The sequence below is a fragment of the Rhinolophus hipposideros genome (genome assembly GCF_964194185.1).
Source record: "Rhinolophus hipposideros genome assembly, chromosome: 5".
Classification (NCBI taxonomy): Eukaryota; Metazoa; Chordata; class Mammalia; order Chiroptera; family Rhinolophidae; genus Rhinolophus; species Rhinolophus hipposideros.
Genome location: NC_138051.1, coordinates 40618299 through 40638450, shown reverse-complemented (window position 1 = coordinate 40638450; position 20152 = coordinate 40618299). Strand labels below are relative to the sequence as shown.

Below are 20152 nucleotides of genomic sequence, written 5' to 3'. Positions count from 1 at the left end.
CCCTGGTTTGATGGACTGCTTGATTGTTTGCTTGGGAACGTACCACCATGAAGTGGAACTGGCAAATGTTTGCTTCCTGTGTCTCGCCCGGCTGCCAGTGAGACTGTGGTGCAGGAAGACCACTTACTGGGGTACAGGTGGATGTTTGCTTCCTGTGCTTCAACCGGCCGCTGTCAAGAATATGTAAGCACCTTGGCTGTGAGCCACTATTGTTCCAGCACAGTACCCTGAGAAACCCTGGCTGTGTCCAGGAAGTTTGGTTGTGCCCAGAAAGACTGGTGGTACCCTGAGAACCTGGCTGTGCCCAGAAAGTAAGTGGACATTGAGGGACATCCCTGGGACATTACTTGAACTGGACTGAAACCTTTTTTCGTGAGCGGGGTTCCTGGCACAGGGCCTCTTGTGAAAGATGATGGTTGTATAAGGTGTGAGGCAAGACCCTGGAGGGGTGGAGTGTAGAGCTAGAGTCCCAGAGATCAGTTCCCAGGCTCTCAACATCACGTGGAAAGGTGCTGATTTGGGTAGTAAATGGCCATCAGCTATGACTAGTTAGCCATTAGCCACTAATATAACTGCCATGTCTATGCTAGCATGCACGGATTGTGGCTAGCAAGTGTGGCTAGCAAGCGGATTGTGGATTGTGTTGATCCTACTTCCTGTGTCTCGCCTGGCCACCAGCGACACTGGGGTGTAAGAAGAACCCTCATTGGGGTACTGGCGGATGTTTGCTTTTGTGTCTTGACCAGCCGCCATCAAGAATATGTGGTATGACTCCCCTATCTATGGCTCCATTGTTGTTCTTTTTTGGCCTCACTATATCCTGCGTTTTTGTGTGGGGAGTGGGAGCTAAGACCCTGTATTACAGGGAGGAAAAGTAAAGAATAAACAGGGCTGCTGGAAAGGGAGAAGGAAAAGAACAGTGGTCCAGATGAAGTTGACAAAGTATACTTTGTTCAGCAGTTCTAATCTCTTTTTTGATATATTCTTCCACTAATATGGAAGTTTGAGGTTTACAAACTTTAAATTTCAAGGATTTGAAGTCCTATGTCAGGTTTATGTTAGAATGAATTAATAATCAAGGCCTTTGTTAGTCAGTAGTGTTGGCAAATAGTCCTAGTTCTCATCCCAGGCACTTTGTAGCAGAGGTCCTCATTCCTTTGAAGTTGGGTTGAGGGAGGGACAATGAAATGTGAGCAAAATGACATGAATTGCTTCCAGCATAAGAAATTATGGAGAGCACAATTCATCACTCTTTCATTCTACCACAGCAACCAATGTGTCAGATGATGGCTTCTCAGTCAGCCTCGGTCCTAGAATGAGGAAGATACACAGCAGTGGCTTCAGTTGACCCACAAAGGGTATGTTGAGTGAGTGATAAATTTAAAAGCCATATAAGAGGCTGCAGATGGTGGGCTGTGAAAGGGAAGGAGAGAATGAGAGGTCGGTAGGGAAAGCAAGGCAGACCTGCAAAGTCTAAGAGCAAGAGTCTCTTCCCCATCTGCCATATCCAACCCATAAGACTTTTCCACTTGCACCTCTGACTAATCCTTGAAACTTGGAAATGTAAAAAAAAAAATCAAAAGTTTCTCCATAAATTAGCAGCTCTTATCAACTTCCCCATTATCTTCAGTGTCATCATCAACTTTTTGAGTCTCCTGACTCTTTTCCCCTTCACCCTATTCACAGGCCCATTATTGCCTACAACTGTATGCATTTACACTGCACACAAGCTATCACCAGCCCTGCCTACAATTCTTCTTTTTTAATTTCTCTCAGATCCGATCCTTAACTCTTTCCATGTTCACGGTGACTGCCTTGAGTTATCCATGGACTATTCTTGTCTAGGCACTAGAATACAAGCTCCAGAAGAGCAGAGATCTTATTTGTTTGCTCACCTCTGAATCCCCTGGCGCACTGCAAGCACCAAACACTACCACGTCTCCCCGAAAAGAAGACCTAGCCGGACCATCTGCTCTAATGCACCTTTTGGAGCAAAAATTAATATAAGGCCTGGTCTTATAGCAAAATAAGACCAGGTATAATATAATATAATAAATATAATATAATATAATATAATATAATAAATACTAGGTCTTATATTAATGTTTGCTCTAAAAGAAGCATTAGAGCTGATGGTCCAGCTGGGTCTTATTTTCGGGGAAACAGTATTACTGAATAAATAAATGAAGAAATCTAATCTATCACTAGCTTCTTCCCACTTTTATCTATTTCCAAACAGTAGTGAGAAACATCTTTCCAAAAACCTGTTTTCTATCAAGTCTTTCTTCTACTCAAGATCCAATGACAGAATACTATTGCTCAGTGTAGAATCTAAAACTCTTCTACCAAGCATTTATTGCCTTCCATAAAGTGGGTACCACTTTTTCTATCCAGTTATCAGAAATGGTCTCCTTGACATAGTCAAGGTTTTTTTTTTACCATGTCTAATAATTAAACTACGTTTTCCTATGTCCATGCATCACCAGCAAACAGTGTCCTTTCCTTTTTACTACTACAAATTACATTGTCTCCTTTAAAATCAGAGCCAAAACTTAAATTGATTCTATAGTAGTTATGTTAATTTTTAGAGATAAAATTTCATTACATTCACTGTCCCCCATCTTTCTAACATGCTCCCATTTTTTATGCTATTAGGCCCTAGTCACACCTTCTATTTCCAAGTCCCCTCTAACTTAGTCATGTCCCAGCCACCTCCTGCCAAGACCACCCATCCCTGTTGCCAAATCCTGTTTTAGGTCTTAAGGGTGCCTTTACTTTCTTCCTATGTTAATTTATTCAGCATATATTTACTGAGTACCGATGTTGTACAAGTCATTATTCTAAGCACGGTGGATACAGCAAATCACAAGAACAAAAATCCCTGCTCTCCTGTGGGGGCAGAGCATACAATAAATAAGTCATACAATATATTAGAAACTGGTAAGTGCTGTGGAGAAAATACATTAGAGATGAAGAGGGAGAAAGCCTCAACAAAAAGGTGTCATTTGAACAAAGATGTTTAAGAGAATTACCATACAGCTATCTGGGGAAAGAGGGTCCTAGACAGAGGGTACGACCAGTGCAAAAGCCCTATCGCAGGAGAATGATTGATGTTTCAAGGAACATCAGAGGCCAATGTAGTGTGAATGAAGGGAGCACCAGAAGGATAGTAAGAGATGAGGTCAGAGAACTGTGAGGGAAGCAGACGGTAAGGGCCTGTGGGTCACTGTTAAAGACTTGGGCTTTTTCTGCAATTGAGATGGAAGTCACTGGATTATCCTGGACAGATAAGGAACATGATCTAATTGATAATTTAACACAATGCTGTGTTGAAAATGGATTGAAATGGGAGCAAGGACAGAAGAAAGGAGACCAGTTAAGCTATCACCACTAATCTAGGCAATATATGATAGCAATTTAGATCAGGATGGTAGTAAGGGAGGTAGGGAGAAAGGTTTGGATTCCGGAAATATTTTGAAGCTAACAGGTTTTGCTGGTAAATTAGACATGGGGTTAAGAAAGAAAGTCAAATATGACTTCAAAGTTTCTGACCTGAGCAACTGAAAGGAAGGAGTGGCCATTAACTGGATTGGGGAAGAAGTCTGGGGGCAAAGATCAGGGGTTTGGCTCTGGATGGGTTAAGTCCAAAACCATATTTGCCATCCAAGATGAGATGATGAGTAGGGAGTTGGAGACCAAGCCTAGAATTAAAGGGAACAGTCTGGGCAAGAGATGAAATTTGGAAATCATCAAATACCATCTTTAAATAGATGGTATTTAAAGAGGTGGCAGGATGAGCTCTCTAAGGGACCGACTGTATGTAAAGAAGAGGTCCAAGGTCTAAGCCTTGGGGCATTCCATTTGAGGAGGAACCAGTAAATGAGAATAAGAAGGAATGGCTAGAGAGGTAGAAGGAAAGCTAGATTTCCTGAAAGCCAAAATGAAGAATGGGTTTCAAGAAGGATGGTGTAATGGACTGTGTCAAATGCTGCTCATAGGTGAAGATGATGACTGGGTAGTGACAACTGGATTTAACAACACTGAAATCACGTGTACCTTGAAATGGTCTCTTGGTGGTGTGGTGGGGGCAAACGCCTGATTGGAGTGTATTTAAGGGAATGTGTTGAAGCTGTTCCCCAACATAGACAGACTACCAGAAAAACTTACTTTCAGCAATAATCCTTCTTCCTAGCAGAAGGCCAAAATAGGGTTTCAGCTCACTTTCTGTGAAAGTTACCTCAGTGGATCATACTCATTACTTTCAAATAAAACACTTGATGGTAGAATCATCCCTCAGTCTTCTGCTACTAATTTTCCCAGAAGTAACTGTACTAGAAAGCTCACTTCAGTTCTCAGCACGTAGAGTGATTATATGTCCTAGATTTTCTAAGGGTTCTAATGTAATACAATTTTGTTCTGTTAATGAAGGGGTTCCTTATATGTGCAATTATCTTATGCCACTGTAAGAGTTTCTATATTATAATGTTTTTTCTCAAATAAAAAAAAATACTTTTTCAGCCAGGGGCTGGGGAGAGGAGGGAAAAAGAGAATTTTGTTCAATGGGTATAGAGTTTCAGTTTTGCAAAATGAAAAAGTTCTGGAGATTTGTTGCACAACAATATGCATACAGCTAACATCACTGTATAATTAAAAATAGTTAAGATGGTAAGTACTATGTTACATGTTTTTTTACCACAATTTTTAAAACTTTTTCAGACATCATGTCTTGATTTTCAATTTGGAAAATATGGACACTATGGAGTTAACAAAAATAAATCTCTAACTGGAGGCATTCCAGGCACCGTTACATTTGAGGAGTAAATGTTTCTCATTTGGGGGAAGGTACCATTTAAGGAAGTAAAACCTGTTAAGAAACTTTCCCCACTAAGCTGTAAAATAGTTCCCAACTTTCCTTCAGCTAAGGCAAGAGATACATAGTGCTGCGATGGTTTTTTCCTGCGAGCACAGCCTTAGGAGCTTTCTGTCCCCTTCCCTCCTCCGATATCTTATTGGAGCAGTTTTCCTGCGAGCACAGCAGTTAGAGGCTTTCCCATCAAAACAGTATTGAGCGATCACAGCTGTTAGGGACGGACCTCCCCGGCACCCCGGCCAGATTTAACCAATCCCTAGCGCCACAATGGCAATAGTGCAAATCCCCCCCAACCCGGAGGCCTAACCCTATAAAACAAAGCGCTCGACCCCAGTAAGTGCTCAGTCTTTGGGAACAATCCCACTAAGCCCGCCGGGCATAAAGCTGTGTTCTCCCTGATCTCTGCGTGCCACTTGAGTCTCTTGGTTCTCCCCGCTTTTCCGCAACAATAGCATTAGGGCAGCAGCATAAGCTATAAGAATGGGTCATTTATAAGTAGAATATGTATTAGCACAAACCTACTTTGTAGAATTTGGTACGGAAAGTTTATATCCATATTCTTTAGTCAAATGCTCTCTTTCAAGTTTTTTTTTTGGTCGTTTTAGCTGGTTCTATAGTAACTGCTCTTTCATTCCTTGATTTCAGTTGTTCTCTGTGTCTTAAACTTACATCATGTAACGAATACTGAACAAAGTGTTGCAGATAAGGAAAGACTGTGATTATGTAGAGGCCTAATAGTATAGTGCTTAAAAGCCACAGGCTCTAAAGTTAAATTGCCTGGGTCTGAATTCTTAATCCATGACTTATTAGCTCTATTACCTTGGCATACTGTTTAACTTCTTTGTGTTTCAGTTTCCTCACCTGTAAAATGAGAATATTATCTGTCTCACAAGGTTGTTCAAAGGATTACATCTGAGATAAACAAATCCAACAGTGCTCAGGCACATAGTAAGTGCTTAATGAATGTTAGCTATTATTATTATGTAAAAGAGTAGAATGTCTTCTTTACTATTTATTCCCAGTACCTAGGATGGCAGTCCTCCAAGTTTAGCCTTTTTTTGGCTAAACCAATACATTGGGAATTTCACAGAATTTCCCTATGTACTATTTGATTTTCAATTCCTTTTTTGATCTCAGAGCTAATTATACTATAAGTATATTTTGGATTATTGTCTCCTAAATGCTTCTACTGATGCTTCAATTTTTTCCCCAGTGCGTAATGATCTTTCTGTATTTTACCCTCTTCAAGAATGCCATATGCACACTGTGAACTTTTTCTAAATCATTCATTAAAAATGTTAAATGTGACAGGTTCCAAAACTGATCTCTTGTTCCCTACTGTTTATAATTCTCTACCTGAGAATATAACCATGCTATAGTGGAAAAACTACTGGATTAGAAATGAGAAAACCTAGATTTAGTTCCAACATCAGGTACTAGAGACCAGAGGCAAATCACTTTTAAAAGCTTTTCATCTATAAAATGAGAACTGCAAGCCCTATCTACCTTAGAGCTTAGTTATAAATATCAAATTAACTAGCCTTCCAAATCTATTATTCTCTTTTCTTGCTGCCATTGTTTTAAATTTAAGACCATAGTTCTTGCCTAAACTTCTGCAGTAATGTATTTCCTAACTGATCCTACTTCAATTTCATTCCTCTACAATTATCCTCCATACTATGTCTATAATTATCTTTTCAAAATACAAATTTGATTTTATTGGTAATGGTATCTTAAATATGATACCAAAAGCATAGGCAACAAAAGAAAAAACAGATAAAATATGACTTCATCAAATTTAAAAACTTTTGTGCATCAAAGGACAAGGACACACTATCAATAGAGTGAAAAGACAACCCACAGAAGAGAGAAAATATTATTCAGCTGTAAAGAGAACTGAAGTTCTGATACATGCTATAGGAGAAATCTTGAAAATATTATGCTAAAAGGAATAAGCTAGCCACAAAGGGACAAACATGACATGAAGTATCAAGAACAGACAAATTCTTGGAGACAGAAAGTAGAATAAAGGTTACCAGGGGCTGAGGAAGGGGAACAGTTAGTGCTTAATAGGTACAGAGTTTTTGTTTGGGATGGTAAAAAATTCTGGAAATAGATAGTGGTGATGGTTACATAACATTATGAATGCACTTAATGCCACTGAATTGTAAATTTAAAAGTGATTAAAATAGTAAATTTTATGTTGTGTATATTTTACAATAAAAAATGGTAATAAAGAGTCTGGCCCTAAATAGCTTTATCTGTCGCCACAAATTCCCTTCCTTCTCATCACTATGTATCTTACATTCCACTCCTGTTGAACTGCTTGACCTGTGAAGGTACGGCATACTTTTAAGCTTTCCTGAATTCATTTATGTTCCTTCTATCCTTACCCCTTTCTAAGTTTAGTGCACTACTCTTCATCTATTAGGATTCATCTTCAGTGAATCCCTTCTCCCCTGACTTCCTGAAGCAGTTAATCAATTGTTCCCTTGACTGTCAAGTCCCTTTGTAAAGAGCTCTACTGTACCATTTAATCATGCATTATGGATTATTAATCTATATGTGCTTCCCCATTAGATACAGTTGCTTGAGGACAAGTATTAAACCTTATAGTCTTTCCATCCCTAGCACCTAGTACACAGTAGATACTCAACTTTCCCAAATAAATGACTTATGCATATAATGTGCTTTGAAAAGTCTTAAAGCACTATATCAGTAAAAGGACATATTTTGTTTTACCCTTTCTGAATTTATTTCAAGTTAGTTTCCAGCTTATGAAACAAGTCCCTGATGATATGCAATATATAACTCAATTGTTTTCATTGTAATGATATTAAACTAATCCCAAGGTTTTCTTCTCTTCATTTAAATGCTAAATTGAATCAGAAAAATATTTTTGAGTTTCTAAACAAAGAAAACACTGACTAGATTTACTATCATACATTTCCAAGAAAGGATACAGTCTATTTACGCTAGAAAGATAGAGTTGATAATGAGTGGTTTTAACATCAGAATATTTTGACTGTCTTCCAGAGAAGTAGTGTAATCAGATATGTGAATATCTTTGGTAGCCCTAGCAAATATTTATGCATACTTTGATTAAGAACCAGTGCAAACTGCTGAATCAATCAACAAATATGTACTGAGTCCGTAGAACCAAATATGTAAGGGTTTACAAAGTTAAGACTAGATTTTTATAGTCAAGAAATTCACAATATAAAGGTGGAAGAAATGAAAAAAATAGATTCAATATAATAAATGTGCAGATATGGTCACTCACTCAACAATTATTAACTGGTATGAACCAGGAACTCAAAACAAATGTAGATTATGAAATATGGACTCTGCCCTCAAAAATCTTCACATTTTTAAGTAACATTATGCCAGAAACTATGGGAATACAAAGATGAATAGAACATACAGCCCTGCCTAGCTCACAATCTAGTTACAGAGAGGCAATTATAAATAAATAATTACAGCAATTAACACTGATGACTCTTTCTCAAAACTCTTCTCCCTTGGCCTACATGACACCACAGTATCCAGCTTTTGATGCGTTTATGGATTGGAATATTCCATATTGTTAAGATATTTAACTCACTACTGGGTGGCTGGATGGCTCCGTTGATTAGAGCGTGAGCTCTAAACAACAGAGTTGTCAGTTCGATTCCCGCATGGGCCAGTGAGCTGTGCCCTCCACAACTAGACTGAAGACAATGAGCTGCCACTGAGCTTCCAGAGGGACAGCCAGATAGCTCAGTTGGTTAGAGGGCGAGCTCTCAACAACAAGGTTGCCGATTCAATTCCCACAAGGGCTGCGCCCCCTGCAACTAAAGACTGAAAACAGCAACTGGACTTGGAGCTGAGCTGTGCCCTCCACAACTAGAATGAGGGACAATGACTTGGAGTTGATGGGCCCTGGAGAAACACACTGTTCCCCAATATTCCCCAATTAAAAAAAAACAAAAAAACCTAACCTCTAAGTTTCAGTTTACAAAAAGATTCAACTTACTCCAAATTGATTTATGGATTTATTATAGGTTGAATTGTGTCCCCAAAAAGCTATGTTGAAACCCTAACCCCCCCCCAATCCCCCTACCTGTGAATGTGACCTCACTGCAGATGTAATCAAGTAAAAATGAAGTCATACTGAATTAGGATAGGCCTTAATCCATACGACTGGTATCCTAATAAGAAGAGAAAACAAAATGCCACATGAAGGATAGGTAGGGAAGATAACGACAGGAGAACACACAAAGACATACAGACATATTGGGAAGACAGCCATGGAGAATGGAGACAGAGACTGGAGTTTTGCAGCCATAATCCAAGGAACTAGTAAGATTGTCAGAAGCAACAAGAATCTTCCCCTCCCCAGTGGGAGCATGGCCCTGCCAACACCTTAATTTTGAACTTCTAATATGCAAAACTATGAGATAATAAATTTCTGTTGTTTTAAGCCACACAGTTTGTAGTGCTTTGTTACAGAAACTCTAAGAAACTAATAGACATAGTGAATACTCAAAAGTTATTTGATTTGTTGGTGAGATAACTGCTTTTATATAATAATATAAAATATATTATTATTTATATAATAATATAATTTTATTGTATATAGTTTTAAATATATATAAAGTACTCTGTAGTGATGTAGTTTACTGAAAAGAGCAAGGGCTTTTGTAATCAAACAGATCTGAGTTTAGAATTCTGCCATTCTCTTACCTCTTTTAAGCCTGTTTCTTCATCCATCCTCAAGAGGAGGATTAACAAAATAAAATATGTAAAAGCCTGTGCAGTACAGAGTTTGACATTAATAATGTTAGTTCCTCTCTTTCCTGGGGTGTTGGTACTAAAGAAATTTGGTCTTGCATTGTTCTCTTAAAACTCAAATATATTAATTAAATTGACAAAAATATATTGAGCACTTACTGTACTCTATACTAAGAAGATCTTAGAAATATATTCCCACTTTTCCTTTTTGTCTTTCTTATTTTCACATTTCTCTACTTTCTCTTGTTCCATTATAAGAGACGGAATAATTCCAGGAGGTTCCATGGAGCTCATAAAAGGAACTGATTCTTGAAAAATGGCTAGGATTTAGTTATGCAGAGAAAAGGTAAAAGGAGCTTCCTTACACCCACTCTACAGAGGAAAGAGTTCTTGCAGTGTGGCATGTACTATCCTTCTGAAGTGTCAGGGAGTACTTTTTGGACTGACTTCATTAAGCAAGAACTATTTTCTGTGGATGAAGACCTAAGGTTTCCCCATGTCAGATTCTTCCATGGAAGAGAATTAACATTTCCTTTGACTGAAAACCCAAGCTTCCCTCTAGAAACAGGCTAGGCATACAGTAATTTCAGTTTGTCACAGTGCTGCAAGGTTCTCTTTCTGTTTCCTAACTTTACCTAACTTTCTTGCCCTATTTGTCCCTGGGCCAGTTAGCTCCTCCTTTGAATAATGTTGCTTCAGAGATTTGGATTAGTTGCCTTCCATCTGATTGTTTCTCCCGTCCTTCCTTCCTGAAACTTTTCTCCCTTAGCTTCAACAACACTCATTTTTTCTCATCCTGTGTTTCTCGCACTCAATGTTTATATACCCTGTGCTTCCATCTTAACCCCAAGTTCATTTCTTTATTCCTCAGATATGTTTGAGTTTCTGTGTTGGGTCAGTTCCTATGCTACATGTTGTGGTTACAGCAGTGAATGAGTGAACAAGAGACAGATACAGCATACATGATTATGGAGCTTAAAATTGAGCAGGGAATATGAGGGGAAGACCTAACCTAGTTTAAGGGCTTGGGGAAGACATTCTTGAGAAAGAGAGTTTTAGTTGAATCCTTAAAAAAGATTAGGCTTTAGTGAGGTAAAGAATAAGTGAGAGGTTTGGAGGAATAAAAAGCTTGGGAGAGATGAGAAGAGGCTTCTGAATTTAGGGCACACTATGTTTCAAAGCACAGAATGGGGAAAAGCACGGAGAGTTTGAGGATCTAAAAGTTCAGTATTTGGAGCTGGAGGGAGCTAAGGGGAGAATGATTGTATTTGATGCTGGACTGCAGGGCTTGAGTCAGTGAGAAAAGATTTGTGAGCTACATTAAGGGTGATAGGAAGTCATTGATTGGCTTCCCCCCTTTTTATTGCATGTTTTCATTTTTATTTTTTAACACCTTCATTGAAGCATAATTTACATTCAGTAGACTGCTTCTATTTAAAGCGTACAATTTGATGACTTCTGATAGCTTTAAGCATCTGTGTAACCACCACTACAATCAAGACACAGCACATTTTAAACTCCCTTTCAGTTTCCTCTGGATCCTTTGTCATCCCTCCCTCAACCTCTAGCTTCAGGCAACAACTGTTCTGTTTTCAATCATTATAGATTAGTTTGCTTTTTCTAGAATATTATATAACTGGAATCCTAAGTATGTACTCTTATGTTGGGCTTCTGTCATTCAGCATAATGGGTTTGAGATTCATCTATGTTGCTGAGTGTATCAATAATTCATTCCATTTTACTGCTGAGTAATATTCTGCTGTATGGATTTATCAGATTTTATCCACTCACACCAGCTGATGGAAATTTTGAGTTTTTCCACTTTTTGGCTTTGTGAATATAGCTACTATGGATATTTGTATGTATGTGATCATATGTTTTCATTTCTCTTGGTAAAGACTACCAAGGAATGAAATGGCTGGGTCAAATGGTGGGTATATATTTAACTTTATAAGAAACTGCAAAGCAGTTTTCCAAAGTAAGTGGTGTACCATTTTATACTCCCACAAGCAGTATGAGAGTTTTAGCTGCCCCACATCCACACTAACACTTATTATGGTCAATCTTTTTAATGTTAGTCATTTTAATGGGTGTGTAGTGGTGTCTCATTGTATAACTACACTTCATTATGTAATATGAACTTCATTTCTTTAGCATGCATTTTGCTTTAATCCAAGTTGGTTTGTATAGTCTGATAGAACTATGACTCACTTGCGTTCTTTCCACCAGAACTTTCTATCTGTACACACACCATATGCCCACTACCTTTAATCATTAAGCCCTTGGAACATTAGGTTCTGGTCAGCATCAAATTCACTTAAGAATAAAACTTCAGGTCTGTCAACCATGACCAGGATACAATAACCAAACCTCAAAGTGGAATAAAGCTTTAGGCAAACAAAGATAACAACTTGGCCTCAGTTATGTTTCAGCTCCAGACTCATAAAACGGAACGGCCCCCACATAACGCATCCCCTGAAAACCAAACTGAGCATAGCCATGACTGACATCAGAACCTAAAGCCATGCTCAACTGCCCCTTACCTTAGCCCAAACCAATCAGTAGAGCCCACAGCCCCAACTCCTTAGCTACTAGAGGCCATGAGAGCACTACTAGCTCACCTGTGTCTCCCATGTTGGTGCCAATTCCTTAAATAAATTTTTACTTCCCTTGCTGCAGTGTCCTGTTAGCTCTTATTTGGCTTGGATGCACACAGGCAAGTGGACCTTTTGAGTCTGCAGCAACAATTGTGGCTTTAATTTGCATTTTCTTGATGACTAATGATATTGAGCATCTTTTCATGTGCTTATCTGCCATTCATAAATCTCCTCTGATGAAATGTCTGTTCAAATCTTTTGCTCATTTTAAAAAATGATTTGTTTTATTATTGAGTTGTGAATGGTTTTCATATGTTCTATTAAAATTCTTCTGTCGGATAAATGTATTTCTTCCAATCTGTCTTTTTTCTTTTTCAAAAAACAGTGCCTTTGGGGAGCAAAATTTTTAATTTTGATAGTCAAATTTATCAATTTTTTTCTTTATAGTTCATTTGTGTGTGTGTGCTATCATAAATCCATGCCTATACTGAAGTCACAAATATTTTCTCCTATGTTTTCTTCTAGATTTATAGTTTCACTGTTTACATTTAGATCCATGATTAATTTCAAGTTAATTTTGTATATATTGCAAAGTAGTTGTTATTCTTTTTTCCCCCATAAAGATATCTAGTTGTTTCAAAACTTTTTCCTTGAAAAGACTTTCCCCATTAAATTGCTTTGGCACATCTGTCAAAAATCAATTGGCCATAAATCTATATATCTATATGTATCTATCTGAGGGTCTAGTTCTGCACTCTAGTCTGTTCCCATAATTTGTGTACCTATTTTTTTCATCAATACCTCCGTCTTGATTACTGTATCTTTATAGTAAGTCTTGAAATCAGGGAGTGTAAGTCTTCAACCTTGTTCTTCTTTTTGTAAATTTGACTATTATAGGTTATTTGCATTTCTATACACATTTTAGAATCACCTTGTCAGTTTCTACAAGCAAAAAAAGTCTGCTGGAGTTTCTACTGAATCCTGTATTAGTTTCCTACAGCTGCCGTAACAAAGTACCATAAATTCAGTGCCTTAAACAACTGAAATTTATTCTTAATTTTGGCTAGAAGTCCAAAATTAAGTTGTCCATAAGGCCATGCTCTCTCTCTTGAAGTCTGTAGGAGAAGATCCTTCCTTGCCTCTTTCTTAGCTTCTAGTGGTTGCTGGCAATCCTTCGTATTCCTTGGTTTATAGATGCATCACTCCAGTCAAGGCCTCCATCCTCGATGGCCTTCTTCCCTGTGTGGCTTTGTGTATCAATGTCCATATTGTCTTAGTAGGGACTCAAGACATTGGATTAGGGCTCACCCTAATCCAGTAACCTATATCACTTTATATCAGCACTAAGAACTATCAAGAACCCACAGGAAAAATTTTAAATATGGTCCTTCCTTAAGGAACTTAAAATTTTGTTAAGACAAGGTTAGCATATAAGAAGCTATTAGTCTAAAAAGAAGAATAAAATAAATTAGTGTGGCTCACACAATAAATGTCAATTGTGCAAAAAGAAGGAAAATCATGCTCCAGGTCAGAAGTCCCTGAGCTTTTCATGGTGGGTATAGACCAGAAGCTAAAGATTAATGGAATCTCTCGGTAGTAAGATTGGTAGAATAGATACATAGAAAAAAGGCAAGAGGTTATGAGTCAAAGGGCAAAACAAAGATACAAGAAAACAGGAATTAACATAACACAGGCAAGTGGGTAGACAAAATCAAGCAAAACAACATGTGTGGAACACAGTTTGGGTCAGGAGATAGTGGGAGACAAAGGTAGTTGGAATTCTGACTTGATGCAGTGAGTGATACAGCCACGGAGAGAAAGGTTTGAAGATCAGGGTTGCTTAAAGAGAACTGACTGAAAGAAATAGAGACCAGGGCAAGGAGACTAGTTAGAAAGCTATTGTTTCCTTTCCAATCAATTCTTTCTTATTCTGCTACCAGAGTGATGGTTTTTTTAAAACTCCTTTTGATCAAGTAACTCCACTGCATGTGGAATTACTGAATGTGAGATGCTGAAGGAATCAAAGATGACATCAATCTCAGTTTTAACAATGGTTGTAAGAACATTATTTATAGGGATCAAGAAGGTAGGAAAGGGATATAGTTTATGAGTTTTGTATGGTCTATGAACAATTTGAGATAGCAAGTAAAGTATAGCTAGAACTTGGCCAGATTATAACCGGTGAGGCACAGGCAAAGGCAGGGATTATTCATGTGTAACACATTAGAAGAACTACAGAAGTATGACCCTCAAATTACAGGGGAACAAGCAGGCTTCTGGCTTCCAGAAGTCAGTTAAGACAAATATGGGAGGAGTCAACTAAACTTAACTAGAAATTGATGAGGAAATGGAAGAAAAAAAATGTCAGACAACTAGGAACACAGGGTGAGGCAGGTAAGGTGGAGCTGGGACCCGATCTTGGGCGGGAATATGGATAGAGTCCCATCTTGAAGAGAAGGCAGGACAGAAGTAAGGAACTAGCTGTGGAATAATAATAGCTAACACAATACTTACTGAACATTTCTTTTTTTACCTATGTGGTAGGCATTGTTCTAAGCATTTTAATGAATTTATTAATTTAAACCTTACAAGAATGAGAGAGGCAACAAATATTATCCTCATTTTACTGATGAGAAAACCGAGAAACCGAAAAATTACGTAATTTGCCCAAGGTTATACACACACTGCATGGCAGAGTCAGAATTTGAGCCCACAGTAATGAACATGTACTGTGTTTTTCATATACATATTTTGTATGTGTATGAGTGTTGTGTACATACATACATAATGAGGATATTTTTTGGAAAAAAAGTAATATGCTTCCCATCTTCCTTTCTGGCACACGATTTATTTCCCTATTCATCCAAAGGTATATACTCCTCAGGGAAGATTGTGATTGTTAAAGGAAAAAGAGGCCATTTATCATTCAGCTTCAAACCTTTAGCATTTGTAATAAAACAATTTTGGAGAGGACTTTTTGTACATTCTAAAAGCTTCTTTTATTTATCAAGTGCTTGACTTGGCCCATCGGGACCACTCAGCTTTAGTATAAAATACAGGCAGCAAGAATTCAAGTTAGGATAAGAGAAATGCCCTACATCTAGGAAACAGAAGAAAGGGCCTTTCTGACAGAAAAAGGAAAGAAAAAGCAGTGTGTGTGTCAAGGATACCCCTGGTTATGGGCCGAATTGTTTCCCCAAAATCCACATATTGAAGTCTCAACCCAACTACTTCAGAATGTAATCTAGTTGGAAATAAAGTCTTTAAAGATATGATTCAGTTAAAATGAGGCCACCAGGGTGGGGCCCTAATCCAATATAATCGGTATTCTGATAAGAAGAGGAAGAGACACCCGGGATCTGTATGCACAGAAGGACAACCATTTGATGATCAAGCAGCAAGAGGGTACCATCTGCAAGCCAAGGAGAGAGGCCTAGAAGAAACCAACCTGCTGGCACTTCAACCTTGGACTTCCAGACTCCAGAACTGTGAGAACATAAATTTCTGTTGTTTTTAGTCACCCAGTCTTTTGTATGGTATTTCGTATGGCAGCCCTAGCAAACTAATACACTCCTCTAGCCTATAATCCTTTAGGAGAAAGGCAAAAAATAAGGTGATCTCAGATCTGTACAATACTTAGGTAAGTACTATAATCCCAATTTTACATATGAGGAAATAGGTCCAAAGTGGTTAAATAACTTGCCCCAATATCACATAGCTAGAAATTGAGCTAGAATTCGAACCCAAATTGCAGCCTTCAAAGTTTGAAATGTTTTTAAATCTATCATATAATTCTCCAGATACCAAGGGACTAACAGCAGTAAAGGAAACACTTTAAAAGACAAATTCCATCTATAACTCATCTGGACCAAGACCACCCTTTCCATTAGCAGTTCAGAGCTTCTTCATTAACCCCAAGAACAAACATTTACTCCAACAAAGATGCTATAGCTAACTCAAAATACAGAATTGACATACAAGTAAGAGATACAGATTTGTGAGCTAGCTGCATAGATTAGCCAAACAAAAAAAGTTAAGATACCTAGGACAACATATCCCAACTAGTGTGCTTTATCATTTGTATTACGGTAACAAATAGGCTATGAAAATAGGAATCTGTGGTGAAGTTAACTGAGTGAGACTATTAATAGCTTAAACAAAATTAAATAGTCTTCTTTACTACTAGATTTCTTAGACTGTATAATGACTTCTGATGAAGGTTTAAGAAAGAAGTGCCAAAGTAGGACTATATTTGAATATCAAGAACACAAAAATCATGACTACAGAAGAAATACACAACTTTAACACAAAAAATGAAGACACTGAAATTGTTAAAGATTTTGCTTACTTTGGTTCAGTCATCAATTCAAGTGGAGACTATAGCCAAGAAATCAAGAGAAGGCTGAGACTTGGAGGGGCAGCAATGGAGGAATTGGGAAAGATCAAGAGCAAAGATGTGTCATTAGAGACCAAGGCTAAAATCAGCCACACCCTCATATTCCTAATTACTACGCATGGATGCAAAAGTTGGACAGTGAAGAAGGCTGATAGGAAAAAAATTGATTGATTTGAAATATGTTATTGGAAGAGAGTTTTATAGATACCCTGGACTGCAGGAAAGATGAACAAGTGAATCCTAGAGCAAATTAAGCCTGAAATATCACTGGTGGCAAAAATGACAAAACTAAAGCTGTCTTACTTCAGGTATATCATGAGAAGGCAGAGTTTCTTGGAAATGACAATAATGCTGGGAAAAATAGAAGGCAGCAGGAAAAGATGAATACCAAATATGAGATGGATTGACTCCATAAAAGAAGCCATAGGCATGAGTCTACAGTTGCTGAACAGGGCTGTTGAGGACATAACATTGCAGATATCACTCATGCACAGAGCCGGCAGGAGTCAGAACTGACTCAACAGCAAGTAACAACAATTATGAACTCCAAAGGGAGGATGTACTACTAATACTATTTAACATTTCCCTCCCAAAAAGGTTTTTCTTTTTTTCTCCTGACCAATTCCTATGAACAATTCCTAGGACAGTATTGTTTAACACCACTTTGAGAAATACTGCTCTAAGGAGAAAGCAAAGGCCCAACAATAGAGTCTATTATCAGATGGCTAGAAGAAAAAATTATCCAGCAAAGAATATAGTGAAGAAGATCGGGAGCAAACCTGGAGAGTTCAGTATTACAGAAGCAAGAAAGTCGTTTCCAAAAAGCTAGAGACAATCAACAAGACCAAACTACTGAGAGATTAAATGGATTGAGAATAAAAATGTTTTTTGGATTTGACTAGGAAGACTGTCACTTATGACCTTCAAGATTAATAACTTCAGAAAAGGGGAGGAAAGAAGCTTGGCTGACAGAATAAAAAAGATTAGGATGGGGATTTAAAAAAGAAGTAGATGAAGCATTTATAGACCACCAATAAATGGAGTTAGCAGTGAAAATAAAAAAAAGAAGTTGGTTGATTGGGAGAAGGGAGTATAAGGGGAATAAAAAAAATAATTAGAACAGGGGACACCTATACCTTTTTAAAAGTAAAAGTAAAAACCTACTGAAAGAAACTGATAATTACAGCCCAGTAGGTGGAAGAAATGGAATCCAGAGTATAAGTTACTAGAAAAGACTCTCCTTTCAGATTGGAGAGAAGAACTTGATGAGTAATGCCCAACCATTCCAGGTCTGAAGACCTTATTTAAATATTCCAAAATTTCATGGATTACTGCCTACTCCACCCAAGCGAATTTTTGTCTTTAGAGATCAGTGTGGAGTATGTGTATAAATTCACTGATCTCTTTTTCCTCTCATAGGATGTCTATGTTGTGGTGAAGAGGAGGGGGTTATAGAAAAGCACTTACCTGAGGACCCTCAATCTTCATGAAATAAGGTAGAGGCTCATGACAATAAGGAAGTTGGGAGCTCATGGAGATTTTAATTTATAATAATTTACAATAAATGACTTTGACATACAAAATAAAAACGTGTAATGATAAAAGGAACACACATAAAACAATGTGAAATTACCAAAGGGTACAGAAAGAAAGGCATCTACTTATCCCACCCCAAAATTTTCACAACTCTGCTATCCCAACAGAAGTTGCAGTCAGTCATAAATTAACATGTTCCCAATATGCTGGTGAGAACAAAGACTATTTAGTAGTAGGTCTAGTTACAGTCCAGTTTTAAACTTTTTTAATTTAAACTTTGTATGGCTTTCTATCTGTACAACACCAACTATAATAGCAACTTAAGCATACAAACTTTCATTTTTATTTCCTTTCAAGAACAATGAAGACACTGACTTGGATTCTGTTGCATGTAACATTTTTTTTAGATTCTATAATACCTTTTTGGCTAATTTCAATAACAATTCAAATTGAGTACATAATTTGGATTCACTATGTCCAACTTACAAGTGTGGCACATATGTATGGCTCCAGAGCCCATCTATCATAACATTTTTTATCACAAGAAGGGTAGCAATATTTTATTCTTTAACTATTTCATACAATGTCCTATAGAGATTTAAGAAAAGTCATACTGCTTAATAAATACATGGGGACCACCATAAGTGGAGCAGTTAGAGGAGATCCCATTCTTTTAAATAAAGAAATTAATATTGATCAGTGTGCATGGAATAAGGCTGAGGCAACAATACCCACACCAAATCGGGCAGTCTCCAGATTTGTATCTGTGAACGTAAGGCGGCCACAGAGGCCAAATGATTACTACTGCCAGCTCAGCAGCTGAGGTTGGAGAAAAGGCGGCATCCACACACAGGCCACTCTTGAGAACCAGAATTTACAGCCAGTTTCGTCTGGCAGGGGCTGGAGAATGTGGCAGTGAAAAAGTCCGACAGAAGCAGGATTGTTGGCGGTAAAGGGGAGCCTCCAGGACTGCAATCCTGGAAGGCATAAGGCAGCCGCTGGCGGGCTAACAGCCCCCACCCCGGAGCTGCAACTATGGGGGTTGAGGGGAGAGGGCTCGTCCTTACCTTGTCATCCTCACATCTCTTCCCTAGGCCCTCCCTGGCCTGCAGCCGGCTGCTCAGGCGGCCGTAGTCGGCCTCCTTCTGGTCAATCTGCTTTTTGTGGGAGTCCACCAAGAGCAGGAGGTCTGAATTGCGCTTCTCCAAGCGCCCGCGGGCCACCTCGGTGCGCTGGACCTGGCCCTGCAGCTCGGCCACCTCCTCCTGAAGCAGGACGTGGCGGGACGAGATGCTCCAGTAGTTGAAGGCGAGGATCGCGATCACTACCAGCAGCACCACCAACACGAAGGAGGGCAGGCGGCCGGCCCTCCGGTTGGCCCCGAAACCCACCATGGGGTCGAGCCAGGCTGTGCCCGGGAGCCCCGCCGCCGACACCTGCGGGCAGAAGCTCAGGCCTCCACTGCCGAGCTGCGGGGGGGACGCGGCCCCAGGGCCCGCCGAGGGAGGAGGCGGGCCAGTGCGCCCGCCCGCGAGCCGGAGAAGGGGGCGGGGCCGCAAGCCGCAGGCCCCTCCCCGCCCCCCTCTTCAAATCCGGCCGAAACGCTTTGCCGAGGCTTTGAAAATGACCCTGCACTCGAGGAGAGGAACCTGAAGAACCTAGCTGCGGGTACCTCGGGCCCAACACCTCAGGTTTAGGGGGCGGGGAAAGGAGCCGGAAGGGGGCGGATTTAGCCCTGGCCACGCCCACTGGCTAGGTCCGGGTGGCCAAGGGGGCCATTTCTTAGTTTCCGCCGACGCCCCCTCTTCTCGCGAGAAAGTGGGCTTCTCTCGCCCTTTATAGGCTTATCTCGCGAGGGTTATCTCTGTTAGGGAGGGAGTTGTGTTAATTTTGGCTGTTTGGGTTAGCTCTGGTACCTGGATCTGAGTCTTTTACCTGCTCAATTCCATTGACCCGGGGTCTAGGGAGTGCCTGCGTTGC

General features: G+C 39.2%; 1 protein-coding gene across 2 annotated transcripts in view; it reads right to left on the bottom strand.

The window, feature by feature from the left end:
• GOLM2 (golgi membrane protein 2) overlaps positions 1 to 19872 on the bottom strand; it is a 104193-nt gene extending 84321 nt beyond the window's left edge. For both annotated transcript variants that reach the window (XM_081050044.1, XM_081050045.1), the window contains exon 1: positions 19240 to 19872. In XM_081050044.1, the coding sequence (XP_080906170.1) occupies positions 19240 to 19566 (327 nt within the window). In that variant the 5' untranslated portion in view covers positions 19567 to 19872. The remainder of the gene's footprint in view (positions 1 to 19239) is intronic.
• Positions 19873 to 20152: the final 280 nt, after the last annotated feature.